The sequence below is a fragment of the Oncorhynchus mykiss genome, chromosome 1, assembly GCF_013265735.2.
Source record: "Oncorhynchus mykiss isolate Arlee chromosome 1, USDA_OmykA_1.1, whole genome shotgun sequence".
NCBI classification, from domain to species: domain Eukaryota; kingdom Metazoa; phylum Chordata; class Actinopteri; order Salmoniformes; family Salmonidae; genus Oncorhynchus; species Oncorhynchus mykiss.
Window position 1 is genome coordinate 90,941,059 of NC_048565.1, and position 20,537 is coordinate 90,961,595.

At 45.2% G+C, this 20,537-nt stretch overlaps 1 protein-coding gene across 3 annotated transcripts in view; it reads right to left on the bottom strand.

Moving 5' to 3' along the window:
* Window positions 1-20,537, bottom strand: part of LOC118936689 (dihydropyrimidinase-related protein 2-like) — a 50,597-nt gene that overhangs the window by 21,064 nt on the left and 8,996 nt on the right. For all 3 annotated transcript variants that reach the window (XM_036988617.1, XM_036988621.1, XM_036988624.1), the window contains exons 2-4: window positions 19,293-19,381; window positions 18,331-18,515; window positions 3,062-3,226 (exon numbers count right to left, since the gene is read on the bottom strand). In XM_036988617.1, the coding sequence (XP_036844512.1) occupies window positions 3,062-3,226; window positions 18,331-18,515; window positions 19,293-19,381 (439 nt within the window). The remainder of the gene's footprint in view (window positions 1-3,061; window positions 3,227-18,330; window positions 18,516-19,292; window positions 19,382-20,537) is intronic.

The window sequence follows — 20,537 nt, forward strand, 5'->3', positions numbered from 1 at the left end:
AGACACATTACCACACACCATTAACAACACAGTATCAGATACATTACCACAACACCATTAACAACACAGTATCAGATACATTACCACAACACCATTAACAACACAGTATCAGACACATTACCACAACACCATTAACAACACAGTATCAGATACATTACCACAACACCATTAACAACACAGTATCAGATACATTACCACAATACCATTAACAACACAGTATCAGATACATTACCACAACACCATTAACAACACAGTATCAGATACATTACCACACACCATTAACAACACAGTATCAGATACATTACCACAACACCATTAACAACACAGTATCAGATACATTACCACAACACAATTAACAACACAGTATCAGATACATTACCACACACCATTAACAACACCGTATCAGATACATTACCACAACACCATTAACAACACAGTATCAGATACATTACCACAACACCATTAACAACACAGTATCAGACACATTACCACAACACCATTAACAACACAGTATCAGACACATTACCACAACACCATTAACAACACAGTATCAGACACATTACCACAACACCATTAACAACACAGTATCAGACACATTACCACAACACCATTTAACAACACAGTATCAGACACATTACCACAACACCATTAACAACACAGTATCAGATACATTACCACACACCATTAACAACACAGTATCAGATACATTACCACAACACCATTAACAACACAGTATCAGACACATTACCACAACACCATTAACAACACAGTATCAGATACATTACCACAACACCATTAACAACACAGTATCAGATACATTACCACAACACCATTAACAACACAGTATCAGACACATTACCACAACACCATTAACAACACAGTATCAGATACATTACCACAACACCATTAACAACACAGTATCAGCCACATTACCACAACACCATTTAACAACACAGTATCAGACACATTACCACAACACCATTAACAACACAGTATCAGACACATTACCACAACACCATTAACAACACAGTATCAGCCACATTACCACAACACCATTTAACAACACAGTATCAGACACATTACCACAACACCATTAACAACACAGTATCAGACACATTACCACAACACCATTAACAACACAGTATCAGATACATTACCACACACCATTAACAAAACAGTATCAGATACATTACCACACACCATTCACAACACAGTATCAGATACATTACCACAACACCATTAACGACACAGTATCAGATGCATTACCAAAACACCATTAACAACACAGTATCAGATACATTACCACAACACCATTAACAACACAGTATCAGATACATTACCACAACCCCATTAGCAACACAGTATCAGATACATTACCACAACAGTATCAGACACATTACCACAACACCATTAACAACACGGTATCAGATACATTACCACAACAGTATCAGACACATTACCACAACACCATTAACAACACAGTATCAGATACATTACCACAACACCATTAACAACACAGTATCAGACACATTAACACAACACCATTAACAACACAGTATCAGATACATTACCACAACCCCATTAGCAACACAGTATCAGATACATTACCACAACAGTATCAGACACATTACCACAACACCATTAACAACAGAGTATCAGATAGATTACCACAACACCATTAACAACACAGTATCAGACACATTACCACAATATCATTAACAACACAGTATCAGACACATTACCACAATACCATTAACAATACATTATCAGACACATTACCACGGCACTATTGACAACACAGTATCAGACACATTACCACAACACCATTAACAACACAGTATCAGACACATTACCACAACACCATTAACAACACAGTATCAGATACATTACGACAACACCATTCACAACACAGTATCAGATACATTACCACAACACCATTAACAACACAGTATCAGATACATTACGACAACACCATTCACAACACAGTATCAGATACATTACCACAACACCATTAACGACACAGTATCAGATACATTACCACAACACCATTAACAACACAGTATCAGATACATTACCACAACACCATTAACGACACAGTATCAGATACATTACCACAACAGTATCAGACACATTACCACAACACCATTAACAACACAGTATCAGACACATTAACACAACACCATTAACAACACAGTATCAGATACATTACCACAACACCATTAACAACACAGTATCAGATACATTACCACAACACCATTAACAACACAGTATCAGATACATTACCACAACACCATTAACGACACAGTATCAGATACATTACCACAACACCATTAACAACACAGTATCAGATACATTACCACAACACCATTAACAACACAGTATCAGATACATTACCACAACACCATTAACAACACAGTATCAGATACATTACCACAACAGTATCAGACACATTACCACAACACCATTAACAACACAGTATCAGACACATTACCACAACACCATTAACAACACAGTATCAGATACATTACGACAACACCAGTAACAACACAGTATCAGATACGATTTAAGAGTCATATTGGGTGGTTTTGTGTCAGACAGATTGAGATTTGAAGACAGACACTGGTACTATCTACACAGGTAGATCCAGAACATCAGGTACTATCTACACAGGTAGATCCAGAACATCAGGTACTATCTACACAGGTAGATCCAGAACATCAAGTACTATCTACACAGGTAGATCCAGAACATCAGGTACTATCTACACAGGTAGATCCAGAACATCAGGTACTATCTACACAGGTAGATCCAGAACATCAGGTACTATCTACACAGGTAGATCCAGAACATCAGGTACTATCTACACAGGTAGATCCAGAACATCAGGTACTATCAACACAGGTAGATCCAGAACATCAGGTACTATCTACACAGGTAGATCCAGAACATCAGGTACTATCTACACAGGTAGATCCAGAACATCAGGTACTATCTACACAGGTAGATCCAGAACATCAGGTACTATCTACACAGGTAGATCCAGAACATCCTGAAACAATACCTTTATTCTTCACCAGACTCTCCATCTCTTCAAAGAGTCCGTCGTGCCAGCGGGTGATGTCCATGTGGAGGGAGTAATCACAGCAGGACCCCCTGTCTGCTATGTCCTTCCACTGGTCGTAGGCCCCCAGGAGAGTGGCACCAGGCTCAGGGACCACATGGTCAACTATAGGACAGGAGAGAAGAAGAGGACCAGGTCAACTAGAGGACAGGGGAGAAGAAGAAGACCAGGTCAACTATAGGACAGGAGAGAAGAAGAATACCAGGTCAACTAGAGGTCAGGAGAGAAGAAGAGGACCAGGTCAACTATAGGAAAGGAGAGACGAAGAAGACCAGGTCAACTAGAGGACAGGAGAGAAGAAGAGGACCAGGTCGACTATAGGACAGGAGAGAAGAAGAAGACCAGGTCAACTATAGGACAGGAGAGAAGAAGAAGACCAGGTCAACTATAGGACAGGAGAGAAGAAGAGGACCAGGTCAACTATAGGACAGGAGAGAAGAAGATGACCAGGTCAACTATAGGACAGGAGAGAAGAAGAGGACCAGGTCGACTATAGGACAGGAGAGAAGAAGAGGACCAGGTCAACTATAGGACAGGAGAGAAGAAGAAGACCAGGTCAACTAGAGGACAGGAGAGAAGAAGAAGACCAGGTCAACTAGAGGACAGGAGAGAAGAAGAAGAGGACCAGGTCAACTATAGGCAGGAGAGAAGAAGAAGACCAGGTCAACTATAGGACAGGAGAGAAGAAGAAGAGGACCAGGTCAACTATAGGACAGGAGAGAAGAAGAGGAGGACCAGGTCAACTATAGGACAGGAGAGAAGAAGAAGACCAGGTCAACTATAGGACAGGATAGAAGAAGAAGAAGACCAGGTCAACTACAGGACAGGAGAGAAGAAGAAGACCAGGTCAACTATAGGACAGGAGAGAAGAAGAAGACCAGGTCAACTAGAGGACAGGAGAGAAGAAGAAGAGGACCAGGTCAACTATAGGAAAGGAGAGAAGAAGACCAGGTCAACTAGAGGACAGGAGAGAAGAATAGGACCAGGTCGACTATAGGACAGGAGAGAAGAAGAAGACCAGGTCAACTATAGGACAGGAGAGAAGAAGAAGACCAGGTCAACTATAGGACAGGAGAGAAGAAGAGGACCAGGTCAACTATAGGACAGGAGAGAAGAAGACCAGGTCAACTATAGGACAGGAGAGAAGAAGAGGACCAGGTCAACTATAGGACAGGAGAGAAGAAGATGACCAGGTCAACTATAGGACAGGAGAGAAGAAGAGGACCAGGTCGACTATAGGACAGGAGAGAAGAAGAGGACCAGGTCAACTATAGGACAGGAGAGAAGAAGAAGACCAGGTCAACTAGAGGACAGGAGAGAAGAAGAAGACCAGGTCAACTAGAGGACAGGAGAGAAGAAGAAGAAGACCAGGTCAACTAGAGGACAGGAGAGAAGAAGAAGACCAGGTCAACTATAGGACAGGAGAGAAGAAGAAGACTAGGTCAACTAGAGGACAGGAGAGAAGAAGAAGAGGACCAGGTCAACTATAGGCAGGAGAGAAGAAGAAGACCAGGTCAACTATAGGACAGGAGAGAAGAAGAAGACCAGGTCAACTAGAGGACAGGAGAGAAGAAGAAGACCAGGTCAACTATAGGACAGGAGAGAAGAAGAAGACCAGGTCAACTATAGGACAGGAGAGAAGAAGAAGACCAGGTCAACTAGAGGACAGGAGAGAAGAAGATGACTAGGTCAACTAGAGGACAGGAGAGAAGAAGAAGACCAGGTCAACTATAGGACAGGAGAGAAGAAGAAGAGGACCAGGTCAACTATAGGACAGGAGAGAAGAAGAAGAAGACCAGGTCAACTATAGGACAGGAGAGAAGAAGAAGAGGACCAGGTCAACTATAGGACAGGAGAGAAGAAGAAGACCAGGTCAACTAGAGGACAGGAGAGAAGAAGAGGACCAGGTCAACTATAGGACAGGAGAGAAGAAGATGACCAGGTCAACTATAGGACAGGAGAGAAGAAGAGGACCAGGTCGACTATAGGACAGGAGAGAAGAAGAGGACCAGGTCAACTATAGGACAGGAGAGAAGAAGAAGACCAGGTCAACTATAGGACAGGAGAGAAGAAGAAGACCAGGTCAACTAGAGGACAGGAGAGAAGAAGAAGACCAGGTCAACTAGAGGACAGGAGAGAAGAAGAGGACCAGGTCAACTATAGGACAGGAGAGAAGAAGAGGAGGACCAGGTCAACTATATGACAGGAGAGAAGAAGAGGAGGACCAGGTCAACTAGAGGACAGGAGAGAAGAAGAGGACCAGGTCAACTATAGGACAGGATAGAAGAAGAAGAAGACCAGGTCAACTATAGGACAGGAGAGAAGAAGAAGACCAGGTCAACTATAGGACAGGAGAGAAGAAGAAGACCAGGTCAACTAGAGGACAGGAGAGAAGAAGAAGAGGACCAGGTCAACTATAGGAAAGGAGAGAAGAAGAAGACCAGGTCAACTAGAGGACAGGAGAGAAGAATAGGACCAGGTCGACTATAGGACAGGAGAGAAGAAGAAGACCAGGTCAACTATAGGACAGGAGAGAAGAAGAAGACCAGGTCAACTATAGGACAGGAGAGAAGAAGAGGACCAGGTCAACTATAGGACAGGAGAGAAGAAGAAGACCAGGTCAACTATAGGACAGGAGAGAAGAAGAGGACCAGGTCAACTATAGGACAGGAGAGAAGAAGATGACCAGGTCAACTATAGGACAGGAGAGAAGAAGAGGACCAGGTCGACTATAGGACAGGAGCGAAGAAGAGGACCAGGTCAACTATAGGACAGGAGAGAAGAAGAAGACCAGGTCAACTAGAGGACAGGAGAGAAGAAGAAGACCAGGTCAACTAGAGGACAGGAGAGAAGAAGAAGAAGACCAGGTCAACTAGAGGACAGGAGAGAAGAAGAAGACTAGGTCAACTAGAGGACAGGAGAGAAGAAGAAGAGGACCAGGTCAACTATAGGCAGGAGAGAAGAAGAAGACCAGGTCAACTATAGGACAGGAGAGAAGAAGAAGAGGACCAGGTCAACTATAGGACAGGAGAGAAGAAGAGGAGGACCAGGTCAACTATAGGACAGGAGAGAAGAAGAAGACCAGGTCAACTATAGGACAGGATAGAAGAAGAAGAAGACCAGGTCAACTATAGGACAGGAGAGAAGAAGAAGACCAGGTCAACTAGAGGACAGGAGAGAAGAAGAAGAGGACCAGGTCAACTATAGGAAAGGAGAGAAGAAGAAGACCAGGTCAACTAGAGGACAGGAGAGAAGAATAGGACCAGGTCGACTATAGGACAGGAGAGAAGAAGAAGACCAGGTCAACTATAGGACAGGAGAGAAGAAGAAGACCAGGTCAACTATAGGACAGGAGAGAAGAAGAGGACCAGGTCAACTATAGGACAGGAGAGAAGAAGAAGACCAGGTCAACTATAGGACAGGAGAGAAGAAGAGGACCAGGTCAACTATAGGACAGGAGAGAAGAAGATGACCAGGTCAACTATAGGACAGGAGAGAAGAAGAGGACCAGGTCGACTATAGGACAGGAGAGAAGAAGAGGACCAGGTCAACTATAGGACAGGAGAGAAGAAGAAGACCAGGTCAACTAGAGGACAGGAGAGAAGAAGAAGACCAGGTCAACTAGAGGACAGGAGAGAAGAAGAAGAAGACCAGGTCAACTAGAGGACAGGAGAGAAGAAGAAGACCAGGTCAACTATAGGACAGGAGAGAAGAAGAAGACTAGGTCAACTAGAGGACAGGAGAGAAGAAGAAGAGGACCAGGTCAACTATAGGCAGGAGAGAAGAAGAAGACCAGGTCAACTATAGGACAGGAGAGAAGAAGAAGAGGACCAGGTCAACTATAGGACAGGAGAGAAGAAGAGGAGGACCAGGTCAACTATAGGACAGGAGAGAAGAAGAAGACCAGGTCAACTATAGGACAGGATAGAAGAAGAAGAAGACCAGGTCAACTATAGGACAGGAGAGAAGAAGAAGACCAGGTCAACTATAGGACAGGAGAGAAGAAGAAGACCAGGTCAACTAGAGGACAGGAGAGAAGAAGAAGAGGACCAGGTCAACTATAGGAAAGGAGAGAAGAAGAAGACCAGGTCAACTAGAGGACAGGAGAGAAGAATAGGACCAGGTCGACTATAGGACAGGAGAGAAGAAGAAGACCAGGTCAACTATAGGACAGGAGAGAAGAAGAAGACCAGGTCAACTATAGGACAGGAGAGAAGAAGAGGACCAGGTCAACTATAGGACAGGAGAGAAGAAGATGACCAGGTCAACTATAGGACAGGAGAGAAGAAGAGGACCAGGTCGACTATAGGACAGGAGAGAAGAAGAGGACCAGGTCAACTATAGGACAGGAGAGAAGAAGAAGACCAGGTCAACTATAGGACAGGAGAGAAGAAGAAGACCAGGTCAACTAGAGGACAGGAGAGAAGAAGAAGACCAGGTCAACTAGAGGACAGGAGAGAAGAAGAGGACCAGGTCAACTATAGGACAGGAGAGAAGAAGAGGAGGACCAGGTCAACTATAGGACAGGAGAGAAGAAGAGGAGGACCAGGTCAACTAGAGGACAGGAGAGAAGAAGAGGACCAGGTCAACTAGAGGACAGGAGAGAAGAAGAGGACCAGGTCAACTATAGGACAGGAGAGAAGAAGAGGAGGACCAGGTCAACTATAGGACAGGAGAGAAGAAGAAGACCAGGTCAACTATAGGACAGGAGAGAAGAAGAAGACTAGGTAAACTAGAGGACGGGAGAGAAAAAGAGGACCAGGTCAACTATAGGACAGGAGAGAAGAAGAAGACCAGGTCAACTATAGGACAGGATAGAAGAAGAAGAAGACCAGGTCAACTATAGGACAGGAGAGAAGAAGAAGACCAGGTCAACTAGAGGACAGGAGAGAAGAAGAAGAGGACCAGGTCAACTATAGGAAAGGAGAGAAGAAGAAGACCAGGTCAACTATAGGACAGGAGAGAAGAAGAAGACCAGGTCAACTATAGGACAGGAGAGAAGAAGAGGACCAGGTCAACTAGAAGACAGGAGAGAAGAAGAGGACCAGGTCAACTATAGGACAGGAGAGAAGAAGAAGACCAGGTCAACTATAGGACAGGAGAGAAGAAGAAGACCAGGTCAACTATAGGACAGGAGAGAAGAAGAAGACTAGGTCAACTAGAGGACGGGAGAGAAGAAGAAGAGGACCAGGTCAACTATAGGAAAGGAGAGAAGAAGAAGACCAGGTCAACTATAGGACAGGAGAGAAGAAGAAGACCAGGTCAACTATAGGACAGGAGAGAAGAAGAGGACCAGGTCAACTAGAAGACAGGAGAGAAGAAGAGGACCAGGTCAACTATAGGACAGGAGAGAAGAAGAAGACCAGGTCAACTATAGGACAGGAGAGAAGAAGAAGACCAGGTCAACTATAGGACAGGAGAGAAGAAGAAGACCAGGTCAACTAGAGGACAGGAGAGAAGAAGAAGACTAGGTCAACTAGAGGACAGGAGAGAAGAAGAAGACCAGGTCAACTATAGGACAGGAGAGAAGAAGAAGAGGACCAGGTCAACTATAGGACAGGAGAGAAGAAGAAGAAGACCAGGTCAACTAGAGGACAGGAGAGAAGAAGAAGAAGACCAGGTCAACTATAGGACAGGAGCGAAGAAGAAGAGGACCAGGTCAACTATAGGACAGGAGAGAAGAAGAAGACCAGGTCAACTAGAGGACAGGAGAGAAAAAGAAGAGGACCAGGTCAACTATAGGAAAGGAGAGAAGAAGAAGACCAGGTCAACTAGAGGACAGGAGAGAAGAAGAGGAGGACCAGGTCAACTATAGGACAGCAGAGAAGAAGAAGACCAGGTCAACTATAGGACAGGAGAGAAGAAGAAGAGGACCAGGTCAACTATAGGAAAGGAGAGAAGAAGAAGACCAGGTCAACTATAGGACAGGAGAGAAGAAGAAGACTAGGTCAACTATAGGACAGGAGAGAAGAAGAAGACCAGGTCAACTAGAGGACAGGAGAGAAGAAGAGGAGGACCAGGTCAACTATAGGACAGGAGAGAAGAAGAAGACTAGGTCAACTCGAGGACAGGAGCGAAGAAGAAGAGGACCAGGTCAACTATAGGACAGGAGAGAAGAAGAAGACCAGGTCAACTATAGGACAGGAGAGAAGAAGAAGACCAGGTCAACTAGAGGACAGGAGAGAAAAAGAAGAGGACCAGGTCAACTATAGGAAAGGAGAGAAGAAGATGACCAGGTCAACTATAGGAAAGGAGAGAAGAAGAAGACCAGGTCAACTAGAGGACAGGAGAGAAGAAGAGGAGGACCAGGTCAACTATAGGACAGCAGAGAAGAAGAAGACCAGGTCAACTATAGGACAGGAGAGAAGAAGAAGAGGACCAGGTCAACTATAGGAAAGGAGAGAAGAAGAAGACCAGGTCAACTATAGGACAGGAGAGAAGAAGAAGACTAGGTCAACTATAGGACAGGAGAGAAGAAGAAGACCAGGTCAACTATAGGACAGGATAGAAGAAGAAGAAGACCAGGTCAACTATAGGACAGGAGAGAAGAAGAAGACCAGGTCAACTAGAGGACAGGAGAGAAGAAGAAGAGGACCAGGTCAACTATAGGAAAGGAGAGAAGAAGAAGACCAGGTCAACTATAGGACAGGAGAGAAGAAGAAGACCAGGTCAACTATAGGACAGGAGAGAAGAAGAGGACCAGGTCAACTAGAAGACAGGAGAGAAGAAGAGGACCAGGTCAACTATAGGACAGGAGAGAAGAAGAAGACCAGGTCAACTATAGGACAGGAGAGAAGAAGAAGACCAGGTCAACTATAGGACAGGAGAGAAGAAGAAGACTAGGTCAACTAGAGGACGGGAGAGAAGAAGAAGAGGACCAGGTCAACTATAGGAAAGGAGAGAAGAAGAAGACCAGGTCAACTATAGGACAGGAGAGAAGAAGAAGACCAGGTCAACTATAGGACAGGAGAGAAGAAGAGGACCAGGTCAACTAGAAGACAGGAGAGAAGAAGAAGACCAGGTCAACTATAGGACAGGAGAGAAGAAGAAGACTAGGTCAACTAGAGGACGGGAGAGAAGAAGAAGAGGACCAGGTCAACTATAGGAAAGGAGAGAAGAAGAAGACCAGGTCAACTATAGGACAGGAGAGAAGAAGAAGACCAGGTCAACTATAGGACAGGAGAGAAGAAGAGGACCAGGTCAACTAGAAGACAGGAGAGAAGAAGAGGACCAGGTCAACTATAGGACAGGAGAGAAGAAGAAGAAGACCAGGTCAACTATAGGACAGGAGAGAAGAAGAAGAAGACCAGGTCAACTAGAGGACAGGAGAGAAGAAGAAGAAGACCAGGTCAACTATAGGACAGGAGCGAAGAAGAAGAGGACCAGGTCAACTATAGGACAGGAGAGAAGAAGAAGACCAGGTCAACTAGAGGACAGGAGAGAAAAAGAAGAGGACCAGGTCAACTATAGGAAAGGAGAGAAGAAGAAGACCAGGTCAACTAGAGGACAGGAGAGAAGAAGAGGAGGACCAGGTCAACTATAGGACAGCAGAGAAGAAGAAGACCAGGTCAACTATAGGACAGGAGAGAAGAAGAAGAGGACCAGGTCAACTATAGGAAAGGAGAGAAGAAGAAGACCAGGTCAACTAGAGGTCAGGAGAGAAGAATAGGACCAGGTCGACTATAGGACAGGAGAGAAGAAGAAGACCAGGTCAACTATAGGACAGGAGAGAAGAAGAAGACTAGGTCAACTATAGGACAGGAGAGAAGAAGAGGACCAGGTCAACTAGAGGACAGGAGAGAAGAAGAAGAGGACCAGGTCAACTATAGGAAAGGAGAGAAGAAGAAGACCAGGTCAACTATAGGACAGGAGAGAAGAAGAAGACTAGGTCAACTATAGGACAGGAGAGAAGAAGAAGACCAGGTCAACTATAGGACAGGATAGAAGAAGAAGAAGACCAGGTCAACTATAGGACAGGAGAGAAGAAGAAGACCAGGTCAACTAGAGGACAGGAGAGAAGAAGAAGAGGACCAGGTCAACTATAGGAAAGGAGAGAAGAAGAAGACCAGGTCAACTATAGGACAGGAGAGAAGAAGAAGACCAGGTCAACTATAGGACAGGAGAGAAGAAGAGGACCAGGTCAACTAGAAGACAGGAGAGAAGAAGAGGACCAGGTCAACTATAGGACAGGAGAGAAGAAGAAGACCAGGTCAACTATAGGACAGGAGAGAAGAAGAAGACCAGGTCAACTATAGGACAGGAGAGAAGAAGAAGACTAGGTCAACTAGAGGACGGGAGAGAAGAAGAAGAGGACCAGGTCAACTATAGGAAAGGAGAGAAGAAGAAGACCAGGTCAACTATAGGACAGGAGAGAAGAAGAAGACCAGGTCAACTATAGGACAGGAGAGAAGAAGAGGACCAGGTCAACTAGAAGACAGGAGAGAAGAAGAAGACCAGGTCAACTATAGGACAGGAGAGAAGAAGAAGACCAGGTCAACTATAGGAAAGGAGAGAAGAAGAAGACCAGGTCAACTATAGGACAGGAGAGAAGAAGAAGACCAGGTCAACTAGAGGACAGGAGAGAAGAAGAAGACTAGGTCAACTAGAGGACAGGAGAGAAGAAGAAGACCAGGTCAACTATAGGACAGGAGAGAAGAAGAAGAGGACCAGGTCAACTATAGGACAGGAGAGAAGAAGAAGAAGACCAGGTCAACTATAGGACAGGAGAGAAGAAGAAGAAGACCAGGTCAACTAGAGGACAGGAGAGAAGAAGAAGAAGACCAGGTCAACTATAGGACAGGAGCGAAGAAGAAGAGGACCAGGTCAACTATAGGACAGGAGAGAAGAAGAAGACCAGGTCAACTAGAGGACAGGAGAGAAAAAGAAGAGGACCAGGTCAACTATAGGAAAGGAGAGAAGAAGAAGACCAGGTCAACTAGAGGACAGGAGAGAAGAAGAGGAGGACCAGGTCAACTATAGGACAGCAGAGAAGAAGAAGACCAGGTCAACTATAGGACAGGAGAGAAGAAGAAGAGGACCAGGTCAACTATAGGAAAGGAGAGAAGAAGAAGACCAGGTCAACTAGAGGTCAGGAGAGAAGAATAGGACCAGGTCGACTATAGGACAGGAGAGAAGAAGAAGACCAGGTCAACTATAGGACAGGAGAGAAGAAGAAGACTAGGTCAACTATAGGACAGGAGAGAAGAAGAGGACCAGGTCAACTAGAGGACAGGAGAGAAGAAGAAGACCAGGTCAACTATAGGACAGGAGAGAAGAAGAAGACTAGGTCAACTATAGGACAGGAGAGAAGAAGAAGACCAGGTCAACTAGAGGACAGGAGAGAAGAAGAGGAGGACCAGGTCAACTATAGGACAGGAGAGAAGAAGAAGACTAGGTCAACTAGAGGACAGGAGCGAAGAAGAAGAGGACCAGGTCAACTATAGGACAGGAGAGAAGAAGAAGACCAGGTCAACTATAGGACAGGAGAGAAGAAGAAGACCAGGTCAACTAGAGGACAGGAGAGAAAAAGAAGAGGACCAGGTCAACTATAGGAAAGGAGAGAAGAAGAAGACCAGGTCAACTATAGGACAGGAGAGAAGAAGAAGACTAGGTCAACTATAGGACAGGAGAGAAGAAGAAGACCAGGTCAACTATAGGACAGGAGAGAAGAAGAAGACCAGGTCAACTAGAGGACAGGAGAGAAGAAGAGGAGGACCAGGTCAACTATAGGACAGGAGAGAAGAAGACCAGGTCAACTAGAGGACAGGAGAGAAGAAGAGGAGGACCAGGTCAACTATAGGACAGGAGAGAAGAAGAGGAGGACCAGGTCAACTATAGGACAGGAGAGAAGAAGAGGAGGACAGGGTCAACTATGGGACTGACAGGGGAGAGAGGAAACCACACACTGAGCAGTGAACTTCAACTCAGTTTCTTTCATTCAAGATCGATGACGATCCACGAATAACGTAGACGACGCAAAGTCACAGCAGTATCCATTAAAAACATCAGGCTGATATTTCCTCCAATGTTCCATCCCTAAAAACACAGCTCACATAACAGCCGTATGGGGTCTGTGCTGCTGTTTACACAGATCCAATAGGAGCAGGGGGACGGTTTGAGGGTAAAGAGTTCAGAGTAAAGTCTCTCTGACAGGCTTGGATAGCGTGACCCTGTTTCAGATGATCTAACTGCAGCACTCAGACATGCTCTCCTCCGTTGCCCCCTTTTTCTCTCCCCCCCCCCCCCCCCCCCCCCCGTCTATAACCGCTCAGAGAGATTCCCTCTCAGCCTGTCTCACTCGCTGCCACAAAGAAACACAAATTGTCTCCCTCTGATCTGACCCAGAGGCAGCTGCCCTACCCCTCCCTCTCCCTATACCACCTCCCTCCCTCTCCCTGTTCCACCTCCCTCCCTCTCCCTGTTCCACCTCCCTCCCTCTCTCTATACCACCTCCATCCCTCTCCCTGTACCACCGCCTCCTCCCTCCCTCTCCATTAATAATCACCTCTCTCTCCCTGTTCCACCTCCCTCCATCCCTCTCCCTGTTCCACCTCCCTCCCTCTACCACCCCTCTCTCCCTGTTCCACCTCCCTCCATCCCTCTCCCTGTTCCACCTCCCTCCCTCTCCCTGTTCCACCTCCCTCCATCCCTCTCCCACCCCTCTCTCCGTATACCACCTCTCTCTCCCTGTACCACCCCCTCCTCCCTCTCTCTATACCACCTCCCTCCCTCCCTCTCTCTATACCACCCCTCTCTCCCTATACCACCTCCCTCCCTCCCTCTCCCTATACCACCTCTCTCTCCCTGTACCACCCCTCCTCCCTCCCTCCCTCTCTCTCCCTATGCCACCCCTCTCTCCCTGTACCACCCCCTCCTCCCTCCCTCCCTCTTCCTATACCACCCCTCTCTCCCTGTACCACCCCCTCCTCCCTCCCTTCCTCTCCCTATACCACCCCTCTCTCCCTATACCACCTCCCTCCCTCCCTCTCCCTATACCACCTCTCTCTCCCTGTACCACCCCCTCCTCCCTCCCTCCCTCTTCCTATACCACCCCTCTCTCCCTGTACCACCCCCTCCTCCCTCCCTTCCTCTCCCTATACCACCCCTCTCTCCCTGTACCACCCCCTCCTCCCTCCCTCCCTCTCCCTATACCACCCCAACCTCCCTCTCTTCAAAGCCTTCAAACTATCAATCTCCCTATACTAGATCTACCTCTCCCTCAGTGCTATATAATATATAATCTCTGTGGACTGAAAAAACTCTATAGTGTTAGATCTCTCCCTCAGTGCTACATAACATATTATCTCTGTGGACTGAAAAGACTCTATAGTGTTAGATCTCTCTCTCTCTCCCTCAGTGCTATATAATATATAATCTCTGTGGACTGAAAAAACTCTATAGTGTGAGATCTCTCCCTCAGTGCTACATAACATATTAACTCAGTGGACTGGATAGACTCTATAGTGTTAGAGCTCTTTATCTCTCCCTCAGTGCAGTATAATATATCATCTCAGTGGACTGGATAGACTCTATAGTGTTAGATCTCTCCCTCAGTGCTACATAACATATTATCTCAGTGGACTGGATAGACTCTATAGTGTTAGATCTCTCCCTCAGTGCTGTATAATATATTATCTCAGTGGACTGGATAGACTCTATAGTGTTAGATCTCTCCCTCAGTGCTATATAACATATTATCTCTGTGGACTGGATAGACTCTATAGTGTTAGATCTCTCCCTCAGTGCTGTATAATATATTATCTATGTGGACTGGATAGACTCTATAGTGTTAGATCTCTCTCTCTCTCCCTCAGTGCTGTATAATATATAATCTCTGTGGACTGAAAAGACCCTGTAGTGTTAGATCTCTCCCTCAGTGCTACATAATATATTATCTCTGTGGACTGGATAGACTCTATAGTGTTAGATCTCTCTATCTCTCCCTCAGTGCTATATAATATATTATCTCTGTGGACTGAAAAGACCCTGTAGTGTTAGATCTCTCCCTCAGTGCTACATAATATATTATCTCTGTGGACTGGATAGACTCTATAGTGTTAGATCTCTCTATCTCTCCCTCAGTGCTGTATAATATATAATCTCTGTGGACTGGATAGACTCTATAGTGTTAGATCTCTCCCTCAGTGCTATATAATATATTATCTCAGTGGACTGGATAGACTCTATAGTGTTAGATCTCTCCCTCAGTGCTGTATAATATATTATCTCAGTGGACTGAAAAGACTCTATAGTGTTAGATCTCTCTCTCTCTCCCTCAGTGCTATATAATATATAATCTCTGTGGACTGAAAAAACTCTATAGTGTGAGATCTCTCCCTCAGTGCTACATAACATATTAACTCAGTGGACTGGATAGACTCTATAGTGTTAGAGCTCTTTATCTCTCCCTCAGTGCAGTATAATATATTATCTCTGTGGACTGGATAGACTCTATAGTGTTAGATCTCTCCCTCAGTGCTGTATAATATATTATCTCAGTGGACTGGATAGACTCTATAGTGTTAGATCTCTCCCTCAGTGCTATATAATATATTATCTCAGTGGACTGGATAGACTCTGTAGTGTTAGATCTCTCCCTCAGTGCTATATAATATATTATCTATGTGGACTGGATAGACTCTATAGTGTTAGATCTCGCTCTCTCTCCCTCAGTGCTGTATAATATATAATCTCTGTGGACTGAAAAGACCCTGTAGTGTTAGATCTCTCCCTCAGTGCTACATAATATATTATCTCAGTGGACTGGATAGACTCTATAGTGTTAGATCTCTCTCTCTCTCCCTCAGTGCTGTATAATATATAATCTCTGTGGACTGAAAAGACCCTGTAGTGTTAGATCTCTCCCTCAGTGCTACATAATATATTATCTCTGTGGACTGGATAGACTCTATAGTGTTAGATCTCTCTATCTCTCCCTCAGTGCTATATAATATATTATCTCTGTGGACTGAAAAGACCCTGTAGTGTTAGATCTCTCCCTCAGTGCTATATAATATATTATCTCTGTGGACTGAAAAGACCCTGTAGTGTTAGATCTCTCCCTCAGTGCTATATAATATATTATCTCTGTGGACTGGATAGACTCTATAGTGTTAGATCTCGCTCTCTCTCCCTCAGTGCTGTATAATATATTATCTCTGTGGACTGGATAGACTCTATAGTGTTAGATCTCTCCCTCAGTGCTATATAATATATTATCTCAGTGGACTGGATAGACTCTATAGTGTTAGATCTCTCCCTCAGTGCTATATAATATATTATCTATGTGGACTGGATAGACTCTGTAGTGTTAGATCTCTCTCTCTCTCCCTCAGTGCTGTATAATATATTATCTCAGTGGACTGGATAGACTCTATAGTGTTAGATCTCTCCCTCAGTGCTACATAACATATTATCTCTGTGGACTGGATAGACTCTATAGTGTTAGATCTCTCCCTCAGTGCTGTATAATATATTATCTCAGTGGACTGGATAGACTCTATAGTGTTAGATCTCTCCCTCAGTGCTATATAATATATTATCTATGTGGACTGGAAAGACTCTACTCTCTCTATTTTTAAAAATTTATTTTACCTTTATTTAACTAGGCAAGTCAGTTAAGAACAAATTCTTATTTTCAATGACAGCCTAGGAACAGTGGGTTAACTGCCTGTTCAGGGGCAGAACGACAGATGTGTACCTTGTCAGCTCGGGGATTTGAACTTGCAACCTTCCGGTTCCTAGTCCAACACTCTAACCACTAGGCTACCCTACCCTCTCTCCCTCAGTGCTGTATATTACTGTATATTATCTCTGTGGACTGGATAGACTATACTGTTAGATCTCTCCCTCAGTGCTATAGGTTTAGTTAAGGTTAGTTAGGGTTAGTTCTTTGGGATCAGTGTCCCTTCCAACGGACAGTTAAGCTAACATAGGCTAATGCGATTAGCATGAGGTTGTAAGTTACATGAACATTTCCCAGGACAGAGACATATCTGATATGGGCAGAAAGCTTAAATTCTTGTTAATCTAACGGCACTGTCCAATTTACAGTAAAATTATACCATGCTATTGTTTGAGGAGAGTGCACAATTTTGAACATGAAAAGTTTAGGCACATTTGGGCAGTCTTGATACAACATTTTGAACAGAGATGCAATGGTTCATTGGATCAGTCTAACACTTTGCACATGCAGTGCTGCCATCTAGTGGACAACAGCTAAATTGCACCTGGGCTGAAATAATACATTATGGCCTTTCTCTTGCATTTCAAAGATGATGGTACAAAAAAAATACAAAAGAACGTTTGGTATTTTCTTTGTACTATCTTTTAACAGATCTATTGTGTTAAATTTTCCCACATTCCCTTCACATTTTCACAAACTTCAAGTGTTTCCTTTCAAATGGTACCAAGAATATGCATATCCTTGCTTCAGAGCCTGAACTACAGGCAGTTAGATTTGGGTATGTAAAATACCCAGATCCTTAAGAGGTTTTAAGGTTAGGGTTAGATAGGGTTAGTTGAGGTTTGGGTTAGTTAAGGTTAGAGTTAGTTAGGGTTAGTTAGGGTTAGATAGGGTTAGTTGAGGTTTGGGTTAGTTAAGGTTAGAGTTAGTTAGGGTTAGATAGGGTTAGTTGAGGTTTGGGTTAGTTAAGGTTAGAGTTAGTTAGGGTTAGTTAGGGTTAGATAGGGTTAGTTGAGGTTTGGGTTAGTTAAGGTTAGAGTTAGTTAGGGTTAGATAGGGTTAGTTGAGGTTTGGGTTAGTTAAGGTTAGAGCTAGTTAAGGTTAGTTAGGGTTAGTTAAGGTTAGTTATGGTTAGTTAGAGTTAGTTAGGGTTAGGGTTAGTTAAGGTTAGGGTTAGTTAGGGTTAGTTATGGTTAGTTAGGGTTAGTTAAGGTTAGGGTTAGTTATGGTTAGTTAGGGTTAGTTAAGGTTAGTTAAGGTTAGTTATGGATAGTTAAGGTTAGCGTTAGTTAAGGTTATGGTTAGTTAAGGTTAGGGTTAGTTAAGGTTAGGGTTAGTTAGGGTTAGTTAAGGTTAGGGTTAGTTAGGGTTAGTTAAGGTTAGGGTTAGTTAAGGTTGGGGTTAGTTAGGGTTTGTTAGGGTTAGTTAAGTTTAGGGTTAGTTAGGGTTAGTTAAGGTTAGGGTTAGTTAAGGTTAGTTAGGGTTAGTTAGGGTTAGGGTCAGCAGTATAATAGAGGAACCCTACTGATCATGGTGGTGCCCCCTGCCAGGGCAGCCTTGGTCCCGTGGTAGAAGTCATCTGAAGGGCTCATTCCCAGCTGGGAGGTCTGGAGGCTGGTGTTCACATCGATGCCACCGGGGATCACGATGTGTCCGTAGGCATCAACCGTCTTCACCCCTCCTGGAACTAAAAGGTTCTCACCGATCTGCCTGGTGAGGAGGACACAGGCCATGGTACAGGACAATGGTCACATTTTAACAGCAACAACAGTTTGTGTGTCTGTCTGCCTCTCTGTCTGCCTGTCTGCGTCTATATGTCTGTCTGCCTTTCTGTCTGGTTGTCTGTCTGCCTGTGTCTATATGTCCATCTGCCTCTCTGTCTGCCTCACTGTCTGCCTACCTGTCTGTGTGTGTGCCTGCTTGTGTATATATGTCTGTCTGCCTCTCTGTCTGCTGTGTCTATATGTTTGTCTGGCTCTCCGTCTACCTCTATGTCTGTCTGTCTCTCTGTCTCTCTGTCTGCCTGTGTCTTTATGTCTGTCTGCCTCTCTGTCTGCCTGTGTCTATATGTCTGTCTGCCTGTGTCTTTATGTTTGTCTGCCTCTCTGTCTGCCTCTGTCTGCCTGTCTGTCTGCCTGTGTCTATATGTCTGTCTGCCTCTCCGTCTGCCTGTGTCTTTGTCTGTATGTATGTGTGTGTGTGTCAATCTGTCTGTGTGTCAATCTGTCTGTGTGTGTGTGTGTGTGTGTGTGTGTGTGTGTGTATCTGTGTGTGTGTGTGTGTATCTGTGTGTGTGTGTGTGTGTGTGTGTGTGTGTGTGTGTTAACAGTAAGTTCTTACTTGATGGTGCCATCCTCCACATAGACGTCTGTATGTGTGTATCTGTGTGTGTGTGTGTGTGTGTGTGTGTGTGTGTGTGTGTGTGTGTGTGTGTATGTGTGTGTGTGTGTGTGTGTATCTGTGTGTGTGTTAACAGTAACTTCTTACTTGATGGTGCCATCCTCCACATAGACGTCTGCGTAGAAAGACTGGTCATCATTAACGATCTTTCCTCCTTTGATAATGAGGCGATCAGTCTGGAGACACAGGAACCATCAACAGCAGCGAGGAACACAAATACACATTTACATGTTAGAGATTCAACACACACTCGTATCCAGAGGAACTGACAGGTAGTACCATCACCTTAAGGTAGCTTGGGGAGACAACCACATGTCTCAGTCATATAAAGACAACTGTACTAAAGCAGCTATCAGTAGGGGCGGTGCTGCTATCAGTAGGGGAGGTGCTGCTATCAGTAGGGGAGGTGCTGCTATCAGTAGGGGAGGTGCTGCTATCAGTAGGGGCGGTGCTGCTATCAGTAGGGGAGGTGCTGCTATCAGTAGGGGCAGTGCTGCTATCAGTAGGGGAGGTGCTGCTATCAGTAGGGGCGGTGCTGCTATCAGTAGGGGAGGTGCTGCTATCAATAGGGGCAGTGCTGCTATCAGTAGGGGAGGTGCTGCTATCAGTAGGGGCAGTGCTGCTATCAGTAGGGGAGGTGCTGCTATCAGTAGGGGAGGTGCTGCTATCAGTAGGGGCAGTGCAGCTATCAGTAGGGGAGATGCTGCTATCAGTAGGGGAGGTGCTGCTATCAGTAGGGGCAGTGCTGCTATCAGTAGGGGAGGTGCTGCTATCAGTAGGGGAGGTGCTGCTATCAGTAGGGGCGGTGCTGCTATCAGTAGGGGCGGTGCTGCTATCAGTAGGGGCGGTGCTGCTATCAGTAGGGGAGGTGCTGCTATCAGTAGGGGAGGTGCTGCTATCAGTAGGGGCAGTGCTGCTATCAGTAGGGGAGGTGCTGCTATCAGTAGGGGAGGTGCTGCTATCAGTAGGGGCAGTGCTGCTATCAGTAGGGGCAGTGCTGCTATCAGTAGGGGCAGTGCTGCTATCAGTAGGGGCAGTGCTGCTATCAGTAGGGGCGGTGCTGCTATCAGTAGGGGAGGTGCTGCTATCAGTAGGGGCAGTGCAGCTATCAGTAGGGGCAGTGCTGCTATCAGTAGGGGAGGTGCTGCTATCAGTAGGGGAGGTGCTGCTATCAGTAGGGGCAGTGCAGCTATCAGTAGGGGAGGTGCTGCTATCAGTAGGGGAGGTGCTGCTATCAGTAGGGGAGGTGCTGCTATCAGTAGGGGAGGTGCTGCTATCAGTAGGGGAGGTGCTGCTATCAGTAGGGGAGGTGCTGCTATCAGTAGGGGAGGT